The sequence below is a fragment of the Sinocyclocheilus anshuiensis genome, unplaced genomic scaffold (genome assembly GCF_001515605.1).
Source record: "Sinocyclocheilus anshuiensis isolate Anshui unplaced genomic scaffold, SAMN03320099.WGS_v1.1 scaffold813, whole genome shotgun sequence".
In the NCBI taxonomy this organism is placed as follows: domain Eukaryota; kingdom Metazoa; phylum Chordata; class Actinopteri; order Cypriniformes; family Cyprinidae; genus Sinocyclocheilus; species Sinocyclocheilus anshuiensis.
The window spans coordinates 1,594,510-1,617,556 of record NW_015540942.1 but is presented as its reverse complement, the minus strand read 5'-3'; the positions used below and the strand labels follow the sequence as shown (position 1 = coordinate 1,617,556).

Below are 23,047 nucleotides of genomic sequence, written 5' to 3'. Positions count from 1 at the left end.
CCAGCCCCATAAAGATTAAGAAACGATTTGATTGACCGTAGTTGTGTTTGAGGTTCATTATTTATATAATTGAAATTTTTATATATATAGTTTAAATTGAAACTGATATATTTTGTATTATTTAATTATTCACATTCTAGGGTATGGCTCTAGTTCATTCCTTGGTTTGATAAATCAGAGTAAGCATTTATAATGGATGTGAATGGTAGGGTAATTGGCAGCACCTGATGTGAAGAGTGCTGCTGGGATATTAATAATTCATGCCTACAACCAAGAGCAGGATGAGCATTTCGTGCATTTTTCCTGTGTCCATCTCTCTTGCTCCCTCTCTGTGTCCTTTATGTGTTTGTTGTGAGTGACTCAGATCGTGATGAGAGGGCTTGTCTGAGTCAGAGTGCACTGACTGTCTCTCTTTTTGTCTCTCTCTTCCCCCGACTGTCTCTGCTTTATCTCTAGTACTGACTAATTCTGCTAAAATGGGCACTAACACTATCGTTTACATTTGGACGTTTCCTTATTTTTATTCCTGTTCAGCATGAACTTATTAACCACCACATGCTTTTTCGACTATTTAAAATTGGTCGATGTGGGTTAGTCTTAAATTAGACTTTCTCATATGGTTGGCGTGCTGTTTGTCAGATTTAGTTTTCTGCTATTTTTGTTTGTAAGCCATTGTGTCAATCAGACAAGTTCACAAGTACCTGATGTGGCATCTTGTGAAGTTTCAAGGCAAAAAAAATCTCAAAGCCTATTTACAAAAAGTCTCATATTTGCTACAGATTTGTTTTTTAAAAAATATTATAATTATTTTTTATATTTAAAAAATAAATATTATAAAACTAATAGTTCCGGTCCTTGATTCTGATTGACTGAGCCACGTTCGAAGCTGTTGTAAATTACTCTACAAACATACACCTTTGTTTACATTTGTGTGTTGCTCGGCAACCACTTTGTTGCAACCACAACTGATTCTGAGGAACTGCATTGTTTGGTGGAAGAATACTGTTTTTATTTATATCATTACACTTTATTTGCTCTGTTTTATTTTGTGAAACCTTACTACGTATATGGAATAACTGTTTTATGAAAGCAATAAGCCCCGTGAAGCTGTGGTTTACAGTGAATTTCCGCTTCACGTCGTGCCTAACAACGCCCCTTCGCTGTTATAAATTCACTGTAAACCATGGCTTCACGGGGCTTATTGCTTTATTATTTTAGGGTATTTCCTTGTTTGTCAAACAGGTATAGAAATATGTCCGATTTCAGATTTGTTACTTCATATCAGAAGATATCACTAATTTTTATTAGTTGTATTAAATTCAGTACATCTAAACAGTGTAGCTATTTTCAGAGACATAATTTCTTGCCTGTAAGCTACTGACTTGTTCACAACGTTTTCTGATTTCTAGTACTTTAGAATTCAAGTGAAGGCTGACGTTAACTTAAGTCAAGACATTTTTTTTTTTCTAAAAGGTTTCCCGAATAGTGCAAATATTGGCTTTGTGCTGCTATTTAAAACTGTGCACTGTGTGTCTGAGCATCACGACCAGCACAAATAACGACATTGGCTTACTATCGTTTTTAACAATGATAGACTAGAATGACAGTGTCTGTCATTATAAAACATTATTATTTTTACAATTCTGTTTGGTGGTGCAGAAATTGCATACTTCGCCTTTAAGTAGGACTCAAATCCGAGCCTCAGACTGGAGTTTCTATCTCTGGTGTCAGTCGCTTCTGGTCTGGTATCACTACTGTGCAGTGTTATATTTGTTAACTTGGTACAAAACTCTTTGTCATTATTAATTCACCAATAACAAGATTTCAGGGGTTTCTGATTAGTTTCTGGTTAGTTTTAAAGGTGTCTGTTCTCTTAGATTCAATATAAACCCTCTCAGGATTTGAGACATTTGTCAGAAGCTCAACATTATCTCAGGGTGCTGGGTGTCTGGGTGGGTGTTTATAGGTTTATTTGTTGTGTGTGGTTTGTGTTTGTGAATCCCTCTCTGTGTTGTAGTGAGGCGGACATCGCTGTGGCCGTGGCAAGGCAGAGAGAGATGAAATGGTTGGACATGTTCAGAAACTGGGACAAATGGATATCTCGACGCTTTCCAAAGGTCTGTTTCTCACTTAAAGGGTCACGGAAGGCATTACTGACTAGGAATAGAAAATGCTGTGCCTATGAAGGTTTATACATGCTGAGTTATGTTTTCTTTGTGATGCAGGTGAAAGTGCGCTGCAGGAAAGGAATCCCCTCCTCACTCAGATGTAAAGCCTGGCAGCTGCTCTCCAACAGCCAGGAGCTCCTTGAGTCCAATCCTGGAAAGTTTGAGGTACGGTCAGGTTTGATACGTCTTCTGTGAAAACAGTCATGGTGCTAAATCGACTTCTCCCAAGTTCATATGCTGTTGCTGTAAAGCAGTGACCAATAACAACACTTTGTTGCACTGTCAAGAATAATAGTCATACAATCTGGAGCTCTGTCTCACTTTTAAATGTTCTTGTGCTTACTTAGCATGTCATGTAAATCTCAGTTTATCTGCTCAACACACTCTTCTTTTCTTATTTTACACTTTTCTTTTCTCTCAGGAATTGGAGAAAGACCAGGGAGATCCGAAGTGGTTGGACATCATAGAGAAGGACTTGCACAGGCAGTTCCCATTCCACGAGATGTTTGCTGCTCGGGGAGGACATGGGTAAATGCAGATGAGGGTTTTATCAAGGGAAAGGGTGATGTAAGGCTTTTATTTCGAGCATTGCACAATCTGAGAAACTGAAGGAAGAGATTTTTTCCTTCTTTGTTTTTTAGTCTATTAGTCTGTATTCACTGCATAGTGTGCATATTGATACCAGATAGCCTCAGTTTTATACTTCCCACACTTTTACTTCACCTCTGCTTCTCATTTTTTCTTTTATATATAGGGTTGGGTACCAAAACCCGGTTCCAATATGGCACCGGTACCTATGTAACCAGTATGTACTAGAACCGAATCAGAACGCACATTTCGGTGCCATGCCTGAGCGATCGATTTAAATATTTGTCCTCTGGTTCTCCGAAACGAACGTAAGAAGCATCATCACCGCCTGTGCTACAAAACTTTCAACCTCTGTAGCACCAGTGCTATGTGAAAAAAAAGTTAACGTACAGCCCTGATGAGGCAGAAAATATATTCCATAGGCTAATTTTAAAAGAATACATCGATTAGCAATGGATTATAAATATACTTAATTGTTATGAAAATACCAGAGATGGCTTGAATAACACAAACTATATTGTCGCAGTCGTGTGTTTACTGTCTTTGTTTTATCATTCAAAACGTTTATATGTTCTGTTTACTCAGTTACAGCTATAATAGAAATGCCTTTGTCCAAATAAGGTATTTCCTGGAGGGTCACGAGTTCTGCTACTTCTGTGACTGGATATGTGGATTTTCTGTGCGAGGGCGCCCTCTGGCATCCAGTATGAATGAAACAGACATCATGTGTTTATAGTGCTAATGGCCAATCCATAATTTTTGGGGGAATTTTTCTTTATTTATTTTTTTATAAGTATCGGTTCAGTATCGAACTGTTTTAAAAGTATCGATTTGGCACCGGTATCGAAAAAAACCCAAACGATACCCAACCCTATTTATATATTGGGGGATATATCTATGCCTAATATCTAAGCAAATTATATCTTGCAATTCAAACAGAACACTAATTAAAAATAATAATCGTTTTTATATATACATACCACAGAAATAAATATCAGCATTTTTTATTGTCCAGACTTCCATTAATCAGTGTGTCTCTCTCTGTGTGTGTGTGTGTGTGTGTGTTATTCAGCTGGACGGAGATATTTTTTTCTCTCTTCTGAGGAGAGTTTGTCCCATGGCTTACCGTCACCTGAAGAAATTTAAGATCGACCCCATCTTGTACATGACAGAGTGGTTTATGTGCATTTTCTCCCGTACGCTGCCTTGGTCTTGTGTCCTGCGTGTCTGGGACATGTTCTTCTGTGAAGGTCAGTCATACACATTAGAGAATAAAAGCACCTGTGATAAGTGATGCTTTTACTGTATGGAGTTAAAAATTGTTATGTTTGTGCAAATTATTTATCGGTTTAAATTAAACATGACTTCAAATTTGAAATAATTTAATATAATGGTAATGTTTTTTTTAAAGGTTTTGACAGAAATCTTTTATGCGTACAAAGGCTGCATTTATTTGAGCTAAAATGTTGTGAAATATTATTACAATTTAAAATAACCATTTATTTTTGTCTGTTTATTCCTGTAAATTAATTTATTATAAGTAATTTATTCCTGTGATGACAGCTGAATTTTCAGCAGCAATTACTCCTGTCTTCGGTGTCCCATGATCTTTTATTCATTCTAATATGCTGATTTGATGCTCAAGAAACAGTTATTATAAATATTTTTCTGGAAACCGTGATGCATTTTTTCCAGGATTCTATGAAAAGAAATAGAAAATGAAATAAAGTTCAGAACAACATTTATTTGAAATAGAAATCTTTTGTGACATTATAAATGAACTTTTAAACTCTGACATACTTGCATGTAAAATGTGCGTACTTTTTTGGTATATGTAATTCTTTAAAGGGGTCATATGATGTTGCTAAAAAGAACAATATTAAGAAAAACTATTTAAAGTCAATTAGTTTGCGTTTATTGGTGTTCACCACAATTTACTGGGTATATATGAAATAAACAGAATTTGGGATCACAAGGAACATTTTCTTCAGTCAATTTACCAATCATAACAAGAGTATTCTTCCAAAATTTTTGAATCTCAATACACTCCCACATGCAGTGGTAAAGGGTTCCAATTTCTTGTTTACATTTTAAGCAACTGTCAGGAATATTTGGATTAAACATATGTAATTTAACCGGGGTAATATATATCCTCATGAGCCATTTATATTGCAGCAATCTGCATCTAGTATTGACACATCGCCCATTATATTTACTTAAAAATTACATTCTATTTGCGCCTGTGTCTTTAGCAGCTTCTCGAACATAACGTGGTGTAGTCATGAGGTGCTAGTTCAAATGTAAAAAATGCTTCTACAAAAAAGTTTCATCTGCAGATATGGTCTTGTTTAGGGATCTGTGCCTTTGTGTTTTTCAGCAATAGTGTGTACCCTTAATTTACAGTGAAAAGAAGGTCAGGGGAAAATCTGTAGATGGAAAAATCTCCATACAAGTTCTTTGTGCATTTTTCTTTTTTTCTACTTGTTACTTTGCACTTTTTGTTAGAAAATGTTTATTTACTATTTATTCAGGTTTTTTAAGGTATCTAATATTTTTATAATTTCCATGATCTAAATATTCTTAAAAATTAAACATTTGTTGTCATTTGGAAGTGTGTAGGCCTTCTTGCATTATTATGCCGTTACATTATGATTATATATTCAGTGGCATAAAATGGTCAATAATATCGCTTATCGCAGTTTTCTAGTCGTGTCCATTTTTGGAAGGCCAAACAAAGTAGTTTCGCTTTCACAATGAAACACAGCGTCACACACCGCGGCCTTGAGTGAGTGGCGGCGGCCTAGAGTGAGGAATGGCCGGAGGGCTGAGTGAGCAGAGGCGGCAGGCTGGACTCCGCTTCGTCCACGGTGAAAGCCGATCCGGTGATCCACAGCACAAAGTTGATGTATTTCCTCAGCGACCAGCACGGATCAGCTCCAAGCATGACGAAGCAGATATCGTCCTCTTTTGGAAGGCCAAACAAAGTAGTTTCGCTCTCACAACGAAACACACAGCGTCTTCACGACATGGCGGCGGCGGCAACAACAATACTACAGCGAGAATAAAAGTTACACCTTCTTTCTTTGCGTGAACATTTGGGCGGCGTTATGCAAATCTTCCCACATAGCGACGTAGGTATGTGGGGGTGTGTTAGAACGAGCCGTTTTAGGTAGGCATGGCTGACTCTTAACTTTTATAAAGAATATCTCTTTGGATTTGAGACTTTAGTCTTTGCAACTTTACAAATCTTCTTTATGCACCAAGAGCTTGTAACACTCCAAAGAGAAAGGAAAAATTGAAATCGCATCATATGACCCCTTTACAGTTAAAGTTGTATTTTTTTTTTTCCGCGTTGTTTGTCAGGAGTGAAGATTGTGTTCAGGGTGGGTCTGGTGTTACTCAAGCAGATGTTGGGGTCTGTGGATAAGCTCCGTGAGATACAGGGCATGTACGAGACCATGGAGCGACTGAGGAACATCCCACCTGAAGCTATCAGGGAGGAAGTTCTGGTGCAAGAGGTGCGTGCTCTTACGAGAGAACACGCAATAGAGAAGTAGCAGTAGAATATGCCTTATCCTTCCTCTTACTCTCTACTCTGTTTTCAGGTGATCACTCTGTCTGTGACGGAGGCCCTCATTGAGAGGGAGTGCAGTATTCAGGTGCGCAAGTGGCGGGAATCTCGTGGAGAGTTGACTCACCAACCGGGTCGCCGTTTACACGGAACACGGGCCATCTTCGAGCAGAAACACCGGGCTGCTGCAATCAGTTCTGGTGGCAGCCTGTTGTTCCTGGGCGGTCATGTCCCTCCCCCTGGACCCTTACGTGCATCATCAAGCCTCCTGTCACTTTCTGGTCTTAGAAAGTCCAAGATGCCATTCCACTCAAAGAACAAGAAGGGCTCCACTTCTGGCAGCTTGGGCCAGGATATCGTCCCACTGCAGCCCCTTGGGGGCGGCATCAGTGCAGTGGCCTCAAAACCTCCTGTGCCATCTGCCTCTAACGCTGGAGCCAGTGTGCGGCCGCCAGTGCCACATGGGCCCAGTCCGCTAGCTACAACATCATCTACTACCACACCACCGGCTCCAACTGCACACGCGTCCAGCACACGTATGCTCCAGCTGTCACCTAAAGTCGTCTCTGAACATATCACCCCCACAATCCCATCGCCCACCGCAAACAACGCCCCATTACCACCTTGCCCAGAAACCGCAAAAACGGCAGTGGAGGAAGATGGAAAAAAGAAAAAGAAAACCAAGGAGGACAAGAAGCGAGAGAAAGAGGAGGAGAAGCAAAAATCACAGGAGAAGAAAGAGAAGGAGAAAACCGATAAAGAAAGGATGAAGAAGAAGGAGAAAGCTGAGAAAGAGAAGAAAAAGGAGAAGGGGGGTAAGAAAAAAGACAAAGGGGGAGGAGGAGAGACTGAGGAGAAGAACGGAGCTGCAGCAGCAAAAGATTTGGCCTAATTCCTGCCCCGTCTCTCGTTCAGCAAGAGGAAAAGCATGAGAATGGCGGAAAAAAGAGGACAAGGAATCAAAACGGCTGTAGACTGGTGCAAAGAGTAAGAGAGACAGAGAGCGAATCACCTGGAATGTCCATTTCATCTCAAGTACTCATTTCACAAGAATAAGTGGATCACTGCATCTGCCCCACGTCTCTCATCATCTCATCTGCACTTAAATGCAAAGGCATTTATTACTTAGCCTTTTATTAGTTTTTTTGAAGGTGGATATCTGAATTGATAAGATCAGCCATATAATTAGTAGTCAATTCTATTGTACTGGGTGCCATGGTGTACATAGACCTCTAGTGCCATCTGTGCCAGTCTAGCCCCACAATCCCCCTCTGCCCATCACCCGAGAGGTGTCTCAACCAGAATACCTGAATAAAACTCTTCTGTGGCGAGAAAAGCATGGCGGTGACTAGTAATAACTTATCTCTGAGTGTTCTGGAGGACCTATTTATTCATTGTACTGTTGATTGTTAGAGTGTGTTTGTGTGCTCTTGTATGTCTGTGCCTTGGCAGTGTAGTGAATGGTGTCACAGTCTCGTGCTGCAGACCGGTCTCGTCTTTCTTCTCTCTTTTCAATCTCTCAAAGGAGCTCGTCCTTACAGTCGCGCTCTTGTAAGAGGAATTAAGTGTTAGGGGGAGTGGAGGAGCTAAATTGAACTGGGGGGGAAAGGTACGTTCTCCTTTAAAACAGTGGAAAGAGCCACTTTTAACTATCCATTTTAAAAGAATTTGAATATCCAAGTCAACATAATTACTAAAAGGAAATTAAAACTGTTCATGGTTCGTGTACCTGTCTCTCTCCGCTCTAAGACTCTCAATCCATCATTACATCAGCCTCACCTAAAATGTCCTTTTGACGCCAAAGAGCTTATTTGATGTTTTTCTTTCTTCTTTTTCAAATAAATTGCATCACATAAAGTGCAGTAAACGTTCAATTCTGCCAAGCGTGTCAGTCACTCCAGATATCTGTGTGGTTTGATGTTGATGATCTTGATGTTGATATGGATGTAGAGTTCAGACTAGGATTTTAATAAATGTATGCACTGAGGCCTGTTGATTTTCACCACTAACCTTGATCGGTTTGTTAATGTAGGGCACTTGCTAATCCAGCTCACATGACTCCTTAAGTCTGCGCCTTGTTGGATGGGAAGGGTTTGGTGCAGCACTGTAGCATTAACCTTTGACCTTTGAAGCTCTTGACTTCAAGCTGTAATATTTTGATGTATAAACTATTAATTTAATAGGATGAAACCATATACTATCTATTACAGCTACTATTAGTTTTGTTTTGAATTAGATTTTTTATTTTTCTCTGCAAGTATGCAGAGGCCTGGTAGACTGGAATGGCAGTGAGCTTGGTTTTAGGAGAGCGATGTATTTAATCACAGGATTTATTTTTCGTTTATTTTTAAGCGCTGAAAATTATTTTTGCACATTTTTCTCCCAACATCCTGGAGAACAAAAACAAGCAGTTATTTATTTTAGACATGTTATAATCACTAGCTTGTCTAATATTACTGCAGTATTTGTGTTATGGGAGATGGTGATTTCATACTGATTATTATTTCATTCTGATCTTTTATTATTATTATTATTATTATTATTATTATTATTATTATTATGTCCTATTGAAGGGGCAAGTGATCCCAAAGAGAAAAGGAACGGATCAATAAAATGTATGCAATAATGCATAGGCATTTTTGTGTTAATTAAACATGTAAAATACAGTCCCTAACAAAAGTTTCACCCAAACAGTGTTACTCTTGATGTGAAGTGAACACTGGCGAATTGAACTCCCAACGTAATGCACTGACCCCTCAGTATTATGAATTATTCTGATACATTCACCAGGTGATTGGACCATACTTACTAAACTCCTACTTGATATATAGTATTTTCTGTCAAGACAGAAGAGACCTGAAGTGGTTTCTAGGTTGCAATATGGTAGCCAAATTCTCTGTCAATGTTTTAATGGTGTCTCCTGTGTTTCCTGGACTTGTTCAGTCTCAACTGCAGGGGGTCAAACCTCCGCCTCACCTGTCAGTGGTGCCCTCACTGACCTCAGTGGTCGTTGCTTCCTCTAAAGGCACTACTGTTCAAATGGAAAGCAAGCAAATTATGTCTATGCAAATTTTATGGTCCTAACTATGGCACAATGTAGATGTTGACATTTATGTTGTGGCCAGCAGGGGGCTCAGACTACCTTCACTGTTGACAGCAGCACTGGAAATGTTGAAGGAAAGGTGGAGTGGGATGTCTTATTATCCTGAAGAATTGCTCTAAGTTCCAAGCATTAGCATAAACCTGGTTTTGCGCCTGTCAGGCCACCTTCACTAACACCATCTTGTCTATATTGCCAACCAAGGGTACGACAGGTGGACTTAAAATGGTTTGGACGCTGTGCTCACCAATAATTAATGCAAGGCCATCCAGTGTTGGTTTACTAACACTCTTGAGACAGCTGGGACTGGGTGTAAAGTAGTTTGATTTGTCTTATGGATTTATGCATTGGTGAATATGACCCAATGTATGTTGTAGGATTGTTGTAAAATTAATTTTAAATCATTTTAATTTTCATTTTAATGTGTTTAGGTTAGTTCTCTCATCCTGTCCTTTGTATGTCTCATGCTTGTTTTTATGTTTACATGAAACCATTTACAGTTGAGAATGAAATAAATTCATAGATGAAGACAGTTGTTGTAAAACTGCAGAAGAGGAAGTTCACAGTGTATTTAATAATTGCAGTTGTGATGAATAATAAATCATAATATATTAAAATCTCCCTCAAGAGTGTGTTTCTTTCTGTTAATGTAATGAGTTATTTTAAGTGACATGGAACTATTGTGATACAGTGAATTAGTCACCTTACGACGAAATTGTGAGGTTTTGTGTTATGTTCGGGTTACGTGATTCATGCGTCATGTGCTTGGATACATATCCAAAGGGTTTTTTCCCCCTCAGGTAACTAAAGGGTGTTGGGTGCTGTTTAATCGAAAACCTTTTTTTTTTTTTTCAAATAAGAAATTCCTTATGAATGTTAACCTTATGTGGAAATGTGCCTAAAGCAATTTTTTGCTCGTATGGAACTGACTCCAAGCGCGCGCACAGAGACTACAAGGAATGGCGCGATTTGTTTCGGTCAAATGAAGGTAACGTATAAGCGATACACCCTGACAAGGTGGTCTTGTATAACCTTGGTAGGGTTTTATTTTGCTGTGTTGTCTGATTGAGTGTGCATTACAACCCTTAACCAATAAATAAATATGCTTGAGAACGTAATAAAACAAATCAGTTTTTGGTTTAAGACCTTTAATATCTACATCAACTTGTAGTTTGGGCTCTTAGTTATTCATTTAAAAGGGTATAAAACCAATTTTACTGGTTTAAATGTTAAATCAGAAATTCACAGTTTTAAACAAGTGCTTTTTTGGTCAAATTGGAACATTTTACTCCATTAATAATTAGAAAACGAGCAGTTAATGCTGAAAATATTATCGGAAAAAAACTTATCGGAATGATGTGAATGTGACGGAGTAGCTATGCTATTGCAGTTGTAGTACTGTCATTGTCCAGCAGATATCATGCTCTCAGTATGTTTTCATACTGCTGGTCACCCTTGTGATTTACTGCATCATAGACCTGCAGTCTTATGTAATCTTCCATAACTTATATTACCGTCTCTATGCTCTGTAATTACAGATGAGACCGTTTTATCCCGCCTATCACACATAGCCAGCAGACACAGCATTACAAAAAGATGTTTTATTCACAGTTTGCTTGAGAAGGCTGTATCATTTATTAATAAACCATTCAAACCACTTCACATCCTTACTTAGCTCACTCGCACTAGCCTGACGCTAATTCCAGTCACCTCACCCATTTAGCATGTACGTACATACTTTTTTACTTAGTGTCTGAGATAATTATATTAATTTAGAGTAATCACAATGTTTAAGAACCGAAAGTATGGTCAACTGGTAAATCAGTTTTTTTTTCTGGTCTTTTGTGCATTATCTGTCATTTCAAGGTCCACTCAGAATTCTAATACGCATTTAATGTTCCTTTCCTGCAACTACCCTTAAACTATGCTTTATTTCCATTTTCCTTTCTCCTTTATTTTGTTCATCATATATTTCACATGATCTCTTTCTGTTCTTCTGGCATGCACTATGATCTTCAGCTGCCATCCCATTGGGATCAGAAATGCCTGACAGATGGGAGGGCAGAGAAGCGGCTCTTTTTTGGGATATTAGCAGACAAGACAAAAAGACTAGATGGTGTTGATCTGCTGACTCAGTCCAGTTGCTGTACTGACCATCAAACAAGCCTTAACATAGATAAGTTTTGACCTGATAACAAAATTTTATTATATTAGCATTAGAATTCCAGTTCAGAAGCAACCTCTGTGATAAGTCGCAGTGGTAATTTGTTGCACTGAACTGATGTCTGGTAACATTTACCCCCAGCAATCTCATTTGGAGTTTGATAATACATAATAAAGTGATAGAATGTAACTACACACACACACACACATATATATATAATTTATTTATTTATTCATTTTCCTCCCAATATAAATGACCTAAAAATATGACGTCTATTAAGTACCAATGTATCTGACACAGGTAAATTGGTATGCTTGTTGTATTGTGTTAAAAATTAAATCAATCCCATAATGAAAGTGTAAGTACAGGTGAACATTATAAGATCTGAAAAAATATTTACCTCTTTGTACTCCTGAATCTGGCTCTGCTCAAACATGGAGAAGACATTGGAGGAACCCTCTCCTCCTCCTGCCCTCCTCTTGGCCTTCTTGGGTGACTAGAAAGAATTTGGGTTTTTTTACATTCAGTACAGCTGAATAGTGCATATTTCCTCTGTGTTGTTAACAATAATACATGATGACATAATTTGAAAAACAGAAAATCAGACACTCACATTGCAGTGCCACACATAGCTTAGAGACACAAGACTCTCATTCATAAGACATTTTAACATATTTATTGTTAATAAAACCCCGTTCAGCCACATTCTAATGAAACACACATTTTTACATGTGATATACATCCAAATAATGACCTTTGCATAGGACACTCCTCAATGATTAATAAAACCGTATTCATTAGCTTTACGTTAGCATATTATGCTTTCTGGTGAAACTTGAAATATTCTATATTTTCTTAATTTGGCATCTTTCATAAAATAAAATAAAAATAAAAAAATCCCATATTTCATGGGAAGAAAAAGCAAAACCACTCAGTTTAATGGTTTATAACCGCTGGTCCTGGTTCCAACAACACAGGTTCAGAAAGAACAGCTTCATCCCCAGTTTATCAAATCCTGTTAAAGTTATTATAAGTCCACAGTTCAATTATCCAAGAATCAGACGCTGATTCAAAATGCAAGCTCTCTTCCATTCAACCCTTCTGAGACCGAGGCATTATGTCCTTGGTTCCTATGTGTCCACCTAGATGGTGTGGCCAGGTAACATCTAAGGTTCAGGTTACTCACCATGCTGAGACGGTATGTGTGAAGTCTAAGAAGCTCAAGAAGTGAAGACTGAAGCCGTGTAGTGACTTGTTCCTGGGCGGCTTATATACTGCTGAAGGCCCCTTGCTAATTATAGATCCAACCTTAAGTGTGGCTTGGGAAAAAGACAGAGGAAAGAAATAGAGACAGGGAAAACTATGAAAGGGGAGAGAGATGAGGTAGGGGTAAAGTGATGAAGGAACATAGGGTGGGATGCACTATCATCTTACAGTTCTCAGAAATAGCTATTGGAGTCTTGGAATTGGATGAATCTGATACTGATGGCAGCAGTCTGCGTCTCTCACGTAGACTAATAAGGACATGGAGACGTAAGGGACCGTTTGAACTTCACACAATCACATAACTCAAGCAATTTGAAAAGAATGGGTTGTAATCATAGACACTTTGGGGGACTCGACTCCCACCCCTATTTAGATTAGTGGCGGATCAATATTTGGTTTTCATTGTTACATCTGAATTCTGGGGTTGGGATGGGGGAGGTTGCAATAAAAGATACTGATTGATGTAAATCCTGAGATTTTTTGAGCCAATGATTATCTTGTTCATATGTGTGTACACGCCCCCATCTGATATATAAGAGACTGTTGTGGCATCTTAACCCTTGCCATCTTGTCACCTCTTTCCAAATCAGCCCTAATCAAAAATAGCTTTTAATGCCTTTCCTAGTATAGTGATACCATAAGATTTGGGTCCAAGTACCCCCACCCACCTCACCCCTCCACATGGCCATGCCCAAATTCAGCACTCTCTCTCCCTGGAGCTCTTTGACCTTGCTCGGTTACTCTGCAGTCACAGTGAGACGCAGTTTGTGATGGCACAAGGGAAGCTGCTCTGTGTATGGCCACGTAATTATCGTCTTTTCTTTCAGTTTGAGATGATCAACACAATGCATCCCATTGAGGGTTTGGTATGGGACACGCATGAAGGGAAATCTGAGGCTTAATACAGGTTCTTTTGGAAAGGCGGGGGCAATGGACAGTTGAGAGTGACCAAAATAGCCAAACAAACTTGTCTGCTCCTTGCGCTCTCCTTTTCTTCTCTGTTTAATCCATCTGTCACTTCCTTGTCCACTTATAGCAATCCAAGAGTTTGTTTTGCATTCTTTTCCTCATTTAGGCTCATTTGATACCTTGTGAGTCTGAGCTTAAGGTAATAACAAACTTGAAAAGGAAATGCATACATACACTTAAAGCATTTAATTTTCTTGTATTTCCATACATTGATAACATTGAAAAAGCAGCTGAATGATTAGACTGGTTCTCAAATTAGATATGGTATAGCCTATGCTATATTAATACACCCCTCCTATAACTATATATGGTGGAACAGCATTCAAAGAGTGTATGAGAGATCAACAGGGAGGGGAAGGAAAGCCTGGGTCAGAGGAAGTGTAGGCCTTGATCTGAGATATTTCATGTCAGAAGGGTTTTCTTAAACAAGTTAATTGTAGACCCTTTTCAAGTATGTCTGACTGATGACCGATCAGGTTGTGTATACATCTGTGATTTAGATCTTCATAGTGTAGGCCACGGTGTCAGTCATCTTTGTTTTGTTTATGGACTGTCAAAGTGTACATGTCTATACGTACAGGACGTTACATGTAACGTGATCTACTCTGACATGTATCGTCAAAGCTGTTTATCACGGCAGAGATGACTGGAATCCGGATGAGGTGAAAAAGGCCACATCATCGCTGTAGGTGTTTGACATACCTGAAGTCTGCAGTGTGCAGAGGTTATGGTTGAAATGAGGAGCTTCATGTTGCATCCAACACTTAAGGCGTTTGTAGTTTTTTGTTGTCAGAGCTTTGATGTATGTCACAGAATCCACATAAAACTTCATAACGTGGTTTTATGAATCATTATACAACCCAAAATATCTGGTGATGAAGAGATGAATTTGTCCACATTAAAAATAAATCAAATAAAATAACATTAAGATCTTAACAGAACAATTTATTAGGACTTTTATTCTAGTTTGATTGATACAATAAAACAACAGTTCACAATAAAAGTTGAGTAAAGTAAAATAAAATGTATACTAACGTACTAACATCAAACAACCCTACTGTTTTTAAAAATGTTCTTACTGATGCTGTGCAATATGCAGTGCTGAAATACACTCAAAATGTAACTTATTAAATTAAACCTATTTTTACAGAGTTGATTATAATGTACATTAGAGGATAAATACTAGATAAAATAATCAAATTTTTCTCTGAACAAATTATCATCAAAATGCATCAAATCAAATGTATTATTAACACAAAATTTATCTATATTAAATTAAGACAATGCATCGAGCATGATGGTTATAGAAACTGTGAATATATAAAACATTTATACAATAAAACACATTCAACATTACTGATATCATCCATATATAATTACACATATAACATTATGTAATAAAATATCAGTTGTAAAGCAACTAGTGACCCTGTGAATGAAGCATGCCTGAATGAAGGTACTGTTGGTGAAATGCAGTGCCCTCTGGTGACCTACAGTATAGAGCTGCGTTACTGAAATGCTTAATGCACACAGACTTTACAGTTTATTTTGATGTTTACTGATATGGCTGCAATATAAAACTGTTGCTTTTTAAATAATGTGTTAAATGTTCCAAATGTGTTGAGTGAACTAGAAACTAAAAGAAAAAAGGTACATCTACATCCCCACAGAAATGAGACGTTGTGAAAGAGGAAGAATAGAAGGGGCGTGTATTTAAGTTTGTTTACGAAGCCTCCTGAACTGTGTGAATTAAGTTCTGCAAGTTAGAACTAAACAGTCACTTGTGTTGCCCTCTTCACGAGATCACATTAGTGATTAGGCTCCCTCAGTACATTTTAAAAGATCTAACAATAAATTAAATATTAATTATTATCGAGCATTCACAGCTCTACAACTAATATGTAATCTCTAATCAAACTTCATTTGAACGTATATGAAATACTTTGGATCCAATAAGAAATTTTGCCATTGTAAATGTCTGCACGTAGTTAGGTTAAATGCTGGGGGTAAAGCTACTGGTGTTTTGGGTCTGTTTTATGACAATTCAAGCGAGAAGGAACTAGGCTGAGAGACCACAGAGAGGAAATGAGAAACGCACAAGATCGGTGTCAGTCAGTGCTAATCTGCATACCTTGGTTGGGCCGATAGACGATGTCATCGTCCATCGCCGATGGCTGGCAGACATCACGATGTTGAGCCGGCATCGTGATCCCCCCCATACCCCCCGCAATCCGCCGCATCCCAATTCCGTGTTCGGAAAGGAAATTAAGTGTACTACGGAACCCCTAAAGGGAATAAATAGCCTACGAGATGGGAGGATAAAAAAATATTTCAATACTTTCTCTCGCAATTATATCGTTGGGTAATTATACTGTATATAAATTGCAGGCATCAGGGAGCCGCTACTAATATGCAGGGCATTGAAACCGCTTTCAAATGCGCGCTCTCATTTTACTTTCAATTTCGAGATTCGCGATCACACGGACTCTATACTACGGAGCGGCCTTACCTACCACACACATTTTACAAGATTAGATATTTGTCAGTGGTGCTCAGTATCTGCAAATCATTCGCCATTGTCCTGTTAGACAAGAACAACGTAGAACACGTTATTTGTTTTCCATGCCTTTCTGCATATGGATTCCCCCCCGATGTCATCATCCATCACGATGTTTCACTGTAGACATCGTCCAATGCCAATTTGGTAGACATCGCTCAACCCTACCTTCATAAAATTAAAAAGACAGCAGGATTCTACTACTGCAATATTACATTTACTGCATCTTTAATACATTCATCAGTCTATTGTTTAGAACAAGATTTACTATTTAGACGACAACATGAACAAATACATATGTGATAGGTTCAGATGCTACTCTAGCCAAGGTCAATGAGGTCTTCCTCAATGTATCCCACTTACTCACGCTTCTTCCTCAGCCAATCAGCTCTTAGTTGCTTAATCTCATTTCCATAGTACTCATGCATTTTACTAAACTCTTCCAAAGGATCAAAGCCCACAACAGGCCACTTCCCAAAAGATGGTGCCGGACCATTTAAGGGTGTGACATGGGCATTTGTCTTGGGCCAGAGCTTTGGAGATCGCTTATTGGTAGTCTTGAATTGAATAGGAGGGGCATGAAGACTATAGCTGATGGGTCTGTTCGGCATAGATGGAGGTGGTACAGAACTGGTGCTGTAGCTCCGCCCATCTCTAGGCACTATGGAAGTCCCATGTAGGAAATAGGGTTGTCCTGTGTTCCAGGAAGCCATTATCTTATTGGGTGTAGAAGTCACTGCAGAGGTCTGGATGGAATCACAAAGGCCTTTGTCTCTTCTAGCTTCTGTTTTGTTAAGAGCATGTAAAACTTCAATCAGACATGTTAATTGTGTTCAAGCCAGTAGACACAGAAAACACATATACATAAACTCACCTTCGTAGCGTCTCTCCAGGTCTCTGACAATCATGGAAAGGTAGAAGTGACTAGCACAGAACAGTGCACCGATCCAGCTCTCCTGGCTGAGATGGTCATCAGCGGCTAGTCTATATGTGCGGAGGACTGGTCCAGTGAACACCAAAGAGAAACAGAATTGACCATCTGTCTCACACGCCTGCACCAGGCAGCCCTCCAGAACAATCACACCCAGCAGGATACGATCGCCTGGACGCTCCTGATAAAACAGCAGATTCCCCTTCAACACAAACCAGCGGCACAGGTAAGTGGTGTTCCTCTCTCTCTGCAGAAAAGAAATATGGTAATAGTTCAAACACAGGTAGGATAAGGAAGTCATTGCAATTACGACTCATTTAAAGAGGGAGAAAATTATTCTAGAATGTACAGGACAGAGAAACACTGGAGATGTGAAAACATTTTGTTGTAATGCACAGAAGACTGATATTTTCTGAACCTGAATTAATGTCACTAATAAAGAAATGGCTCAAAGGCTGCTTTTATAAGTGTCTATCAAATAAGTGTAACAACTCTGTTTCTCCCGTGGTAAAATTTACAGATAGGAGGGTGGTTTATTTTTAGTTTGTTCTGAAATATTGGTAATTGAACAGATTATTATTAGAGATCATTTAAAATAACCATTTAATTACCAAATCATATAGTCCTGCTTGCCACTATTATCTTTACTTTTACCATTTATTTGATGTTGTACAATAACCTAAAAATGTACATTTTCCAATTTGAATTGAGCAGGTAAATTGAAACAAACAAAGAAAATATAAATCTATTTGTTTTTGCATGAAGGGATCTATACAAGGATCCTGAAGGTAAAGTCTGTAATGCATCATGAAGAAGATACGATGTCTCAGATATAATGTACTTCACTTTCCTAAGCACTTGCATCGTAAACAAATCTGACACTCACAACACTCTCTAAACTGGTTAGAATGAGTCAGTTTATCCAAACTAGCATTCTAGATTACTTTTAATATTATGTGGGTAAATTGACAAATCCAGGTACCTACCTTTTTGTAGAGGTATCCCTCTTTATCTACAGGTGAAGTGCAGGACAGGTAGTGGGTTAGAATCTTTTCATGGATCTTCATTACAACGCCACCTGGCGTGCAGCCGTGTCCTGGCGCGATCACAGGGCGATCGAGCTTTACATGAACAGAAATTAAAACCCATGGATAAATCAAATTTGCCATAGTCATTATTTATTTATTTTATTTTTATTTTTTTTAAGTATGAAATCATACGTGAATAACTTGTCTCTCCGGTTCATGCTGTGTCTGTCAGCGTGCTAGTCAGCCACAAATATAGTGCCACGTAAATATTGTGTCCTTCTTGAAGCAGCAATATGCGCTTTATAAAAGGATAAACAAAAGTGGCAAAGAATTGTGACCGGAACAGTGACAGAACGACTCAGCGTTTGTCAGGTGCAACAATTTACTTTTGTCGACGTATTTCCGTTGATTTATCGTGGATTACATACAACCTTAGTGGCAAAACATCACTTCAGGCCAAGCTCCTCAATCCCGGCAAATCGCGTAAAGAACAGAATGATATTAGAAGTTTCGTATTACCAGCGCGCGCCCTCACGCCGGTCTTGCAAGTGTTGAAATATAAATAACGCGACCCACTTCCTGGTAACAAAAGCCGATGCCCTATTCTCTTTAGACTTCATGATGAAACAGCAGCGACATGTGCGCTTTCACAGCCCCGATTAATGCATTTATTTATGGACAAAAAAAATGAGGGAAGTATAAACTTATAAATATATAAAAACAGATAACGTACTCTGCATATTACTGATTCATGTTTCTAATTCAGGCTCTCATCAAATATTTACTAGAAACTATATCAGAACAGTACATTTGCATAGTGGTGGTTTTTGCACAGTTTCTGCTGTTCTGCTTCTCAAATGCACCTTTTTGTATTTAGTTTTCATAGAGACGCACTATATTTAGCCTACAATAAAGAGTTTTTTCTCTATCCAAAGAGTGAGATGTTCCCGGGAAGCATACAAGCTAGTGTTAACTGTAACATAAACAATAATAACAGAACAATCATTTGGAAGCGTAAAACAGGAGGTTTTTGTCAAATCTTCAAGCAGATCAAGTGATGGACGTGAGGTCACAGAAGTGCTTTAATCGCAGTGGGCGTCATTAATCCGGTTCACCTGGGGAAATGATTGCACTATTACTAGCAATACAGTGGATAGAAGAGATAAGACCTTTGAAATCAGTTATTTTTGTACAGATTCATGTTCATCATTGGCTAGTTTACAATACAGTCTCTCGGAAAGTAGACCAGACATTTTAATGGAAATAATGCAAACGTTATATAGAATTCAAATGATGGGGATTACAGTAGGCTAGTATTTGTATGGGTGCCGGCGCATATTGGTATCCAAGGAAATGAAACTGCAGATAAAGAAGCAAAAGAAGCAGTTAAAAACAACGACATTAACTTATTTTGTTAATCTAAGTAAGAATGAAATCAAGAGTATTATTAAGAAAAGACTGAAGGGAAGGTGGCAAAAACATTGGGATAAGGAGAAAAAAGGTCGGTGGTTTTACAGAATTCAAAGTAAATACGAGACAGAAAGAAGGATTCTAATGCAACATTTAGACAAAATAAAAATGCAATGTACACTGAGATGTATTTTACAAAATAACTGAAGGAATAGCAGTGTCATTTTGATCCACACTCCATACCAGTTGGTGGCGGAAATACACCATTTTGTTGTTTCTCAACCGCCAATAAATAGCAAGAAGAAGAAGAAGAAGAAGAAGAAGAAGAAGAATGATCCGGTTCACCTCCAGGTGGCGACCTGGCCAGAATCTCACGAATGACGTTGTTCCGGTTTTTTTTAGTTGGCTTGAATGGCGCAGCGGGGAGAATAACATCCAGGTAACTAAATATTGTACCATGTGTTTCTACCTTATTACTATTAGTTTATAGCTGACCAGTCTGTTAAGCGTCTGTCTCGGTCGAGCTGAAGTTTATTTTATATGGCTTTTGAATAACTTGCGTTAGCTAACGTTAGCTGGCACACGCTCCGCACGGACGCTCGCAGCATTAGCTCGGCGCATTGCGCAGCAGTGGTGTAAATACTATTAAATGTGATACCAAAATTAGGTTGTGTTCTATTATATATTGTTGAGATTTTGTAGATGTGTATTAATTATAGACCTAATGCTTTAATATCTCATTTTATATGGAGTTTACTATGTGGGCATGCAGTTATGTGCCCTCTAGTCAGCTGCTATAAATTTGGTTTCCTGTTAAGTCTCTCTAATTGTCTTTAAATTCAACACCACTCCATGTGTACAGGTTTCATTAATTCGATTTGTTATGGAGTCTCGGCATTATGTTTAGAGCATAAAACTTTCACAGAATACTCGGATGAGTACACCGTACACATGTCTTATGCCTCTTTTAGCATGTCGAAAAGGAAAGTGACGTTTGAGGATGGAGATGGGGAGATCACTTTGGAAGATGCTCCAAAGAAGAAGGTCGGCTTCTTATAACTCTTTATATTTAAATAGATGTTGTGAAAGTGTCCTGTTATTACCATGCATATTGTTATTCTGATGTAGTAGATTTTGCAGTACTGTGAATTCTCTCATGCTCTTTTCTGCTTTATCCAATGTCTTTTTACAGATTGTTGATGGTGTGAGTGGCCCAGGATCCAGATTTAAGGAGAAACACTCTTTGGACAGTGATGAGGAAGATGAAGGTATCCAAAGAGTGAGATGTTCCCGGGAAGCATACAAGCTAGTGTTAACTGTAACATAAACAATAATAACAGAACAATCATTTGGAAGCGTAAAACAGGAGGTTTTTGTCAAATCTTCAAGCAGATCAAGTGATGGACGTGAGGTCACAGAAGTGCTTTAATCGCAGTGGGCGTCATTAATCCGGTTCACCTGGGGAAATGATTGCACTATTACTAGCAATACAGTGGATAGAAGAGATAAGACCTTTGAAATCAGTTATTTTTGTACAGATTCATGTTCATCATTGGCTAGTTTACAATACAGTCTCTCGGAAAGTAGACCAGACATTTTAATGGAAATAATGCAAACGTTATATAGAATTCAAATGATGGGGATTACAGTAGGCTAGTATTTGTATGGGTGCCGGCGCATATTGGTATCCAAGGAAATGAAACTGCAGATAAAGAAGCAAAAGAAGCAGTTAAAAACAACGACATTAACTTAATTTGTTAATCTAAGTAAGAATGAAATCAAGAGTATTATTAAGAAAAGACTGAAGGGAAGGTGGCAAAAACATTGGGATAAGGAGAAAAAAGGTCGGTGGTTTTACAGAATTCAAAGTAAATACGAGACAGAAAGAAGGATTCTAATGCAACATTTAGACAAAATAAAAATGCAATGTACACTGAGATGTATTTTACAAAATAACTGAAGGAATAGCAGTGTCATTTTGATCCACACTCCATACCAGTTGGTGGCGGAAATACACCATTTTGTTGTTTCTCAACCGCCAATAAATAGCAAGAAGAAGAAGAAGAAGAAGAAGAAGAAGAAGAATGATCCGGTTCACCTCCAGGTGGCGACCTGGCCAGAATCTCACGAATGACGTTGTTCCGGTTTTTTTTAGTTGGCTTGAATGGCGCAGCGGGGAGAATAACATCCAGGTAACTAAATATTGTACCATGTGTTTCTACCTTATTACTATTAGTTTATAGCTGACCAGTCTGTTAAGCGTCTGTCTCGGTCGAGCTGAAGTTTATTTTATATGGCTTTTGAATAACTTGCGTTAGCTAACGTTAGCTGGCACACGCTCCGCACGGACGCTCGCAGCATTAGCTCGGCGCATTGCGCAGCAGTGGTGTAAATACTATTAAATGTGATACCAAAATTAGGTTGTGTTCTATTATATATTGTTGAGATTTTGTAGATGTGTATTAATTATAGACCTAATGCTTTAATATCTCATTTTATATGGAGTTTACTATGTGGGCATGCAGTTATGTGCCCTCTAGTCAGCTGCTATAAATTTGGTTTCCTGTTAAGTCTCTCTAATTGTCTTTAAATTCAACACCACTCCATGTGTACAGGTTTCATTAATTCGATTTGTTATGGAGTCTCGGCATTATGTTTAGAGCATAAAACTTTCACAGAATACTCGGATGAGTACACCGTACACATGTCTTATGCCTCTTTTAGCATGTCGAAAAGGAAAGTGACGTTTGAGGATGGAGATGGGGAGATCACTTTGGAAGATGCTCCAAAGAAGAAGGTCGGCTTCTTATAACTCTTTATATTTAAATAGATGTTGTGAAAGTGTCCTGTTATTACCATGCATATTGTTATTCTGATGTAGTAGATTTTGCAGTACTGTGAATTCTCTCATGCTCTTTTCTGCTTTATCCAATGTCTTTTTCCAGATTGTTGATGGTGTGAGTGGCCCAGGATCCAGATTTAAGGAGAAACACTCTTTGGACAGTGATGAGGAAGATGAAGGAGAAGTTGGAGAAAATAGCAGCAAATATGACATCCTTGCAAATGATGATGTGGAAGGTGTGTGAACAGGGGCGATTCTAGGATTTTCATTTTAGGGGGGCTCAGCCCCCAGTGAGGGAATATTAATAGCCTATATATAGGGCTGCACGATAAATCGCATACGATATTTAACGTGCATCTTATCAGTAAAGTTGGTTCTGTAATCAGCGGTAAATCTCCATCACCTGTGTGCTTTCACATTGAGCAGCATTAACTACACAGAGCCGTTGTTCAC

The 23,047-nt window shown here is 38.5% G+C and overlaps 3 protein-coding genes and 1 long non-coding RNA gene across 6 annotated transcripts in view; 2 read left to right on the top strand and 2 right to left on the bottom strand.

Moving 5' to 3' along the window:
• The window catches only part of tbc1d10b (TBC1 domain family, member 10b), a 17,563-nt gene extending 7,524 nt beyond the window's left edge, over nt 1-10,039 (top strand). The window contains exons 3-9 of the mRNA XM_016487807.1: nt 2,018-2,117; nt 2,226-2,333; nt 2,590-2,696; nt 2,923-2,941; nt 3,829-4,006; nt 6,120-6,274; nt 6,362-10,039. Of these exons, the coding sequence (XP_016343293.1) occupies nt 2,018-2,117; nt 2,226-2,333; nt 2,590-2,696; nt 2,923-2,941; nt 3,829-4,006; nt 6,120-6,274; nt 6,362-7,219 (1,525 nt within the window). The 3' untranslated portion in view covers nt 7,220-10,039. The remainder of the gene's footprint in view (nt 1-2,017; nt 2,118-2,225; nt 2,334-2,589; nt 2,697-2,922; nt 2,942-3,828; nt 4,007-6,119; nt 6,275-6,361) is intronic.
• Nucleotides 10,040-12,000: 1,961 nt separating this feature from the next.
• Nucleotides 12,001-12,875, bottom strand: LOC107689646 (uncharacterized). Its single transcript, XR_001634357.1, has 2 exons — nt 12,778-12,875; nt 12,001-12,087 (listed from the first exon to the last, which is right to left on the bottom strand). It is a non-coding gene; the product is annotated as an uncharacterized LOC107689646 (long non-coding RNA).
• A 3,838-nt stretch (nt 12,876-16,713) lies between these two features.
• LOC107689645 (sesquipedalian-1-like) lies at nt 16,714-19,081 on the bottom strand. 3 transcript variants are annotated; one of them, XM_016487743.1, is made up of 5 exons: nt 18,729-19,081; nt 18,535-18,640; nt 18,301-18,435; nt 17,258-17,561; nt 16,714-17,167 (listed from the first exon to the last, which is right to left on the bottom strand). In XM_016487743.1, the coding sequence occupies exons 3-5, from the start codon at nt 18,379-18,381 to the stop codon at nt 16,743-16,745; spliced, it is 810 nt and encodes a 269-aa protein (XP_016343229.1). In that variant the 5' UTR covers nt 18,382-18,435; nt 18,535-18,640; nt 18,729-19,081; the 3' UTR covers nt 16,714-16,742. The 3 variants fall into 3 exon arrangements, with proteins under 3 accessions (XP_016343229.1, XP_016343228.1, XP_016343230.1); XM_016487742.1 differs by having other exon boundaries at nt 18,535-19,081; XM_016487744.1 differs by lacking the exon at nt 18,535-18,640.
• Nucleotides 19,082-21,815: 2,734 nt separating this feature from the next.
• LOC107689686 (CD2 antigen cytoplasmic tail-binding protein 2-like) lies at nt 21,816-22,838 on the top strand. The gene is made up of 3 exons (XM_016487806.1): nt 21,816-21,944; nt 22,477-22,549; nt 22,698-22,838. The coding sequence occupies exons 1-3, from the start codon at nt 21,883-21,885 to the stop codon at nt 22,836-22,838; spliced, it is 276 nt and encodes a 91-aa protein (XP_016343292.1). The 5' UTR covers nt 21,816-21,882.
• Nucleotides 22,839-23,047: the final 209 nt, after the last annotated feature.

Excerpts from the sequence above, each read along its gene's own strand:
- LOC107689645 (XM_016487742.1), bottom strand. The coding sequence starts at position 18,381 with ATGAAGATCCATGAAAAGATTCTAACCCACTACCTGTCCTGCACTTCA. Across the intron at positions 17,562-18,300 it reads AGGGATACCTCTACAAAAAG|AGAGAGAGGAACACCACTTA; the intron begins GTAGGTACCTGG and ends TCTTTTCTGCAG. Across the intron at positions 17,168-17,257 it reads CCTGGAGAGACGCTACGAAG|AAGCTAGAAGAGACAAAGGC; the intron begins GTGAGTTTATGT and ends TTAACAAAACAG.
- LOC107689686 (XM_016487806.1), top strand. The coding sequence starts at position 21,883 with ATGACGTTGTTCCGGTTTTTTTTAGTTGGCTTGAATGGCGCAGCGGGG. Across the intron at positions 21,945-22,476 it reads GCGGGGAGAATAACATCCAG|CATGTCGAAAAGGAAAGTGA; the intron begins GTAACTAAATAT and ends TGCCTCTTTTAG. Across the intron at positions 22,550-22,697 it reads AAGATGCTCCAAAGAAGAAG|ATTGTTGATGGTGTGAGTGG; the intron begins GTCGGCTTCTTA and ends GTCTTTTTCCAG.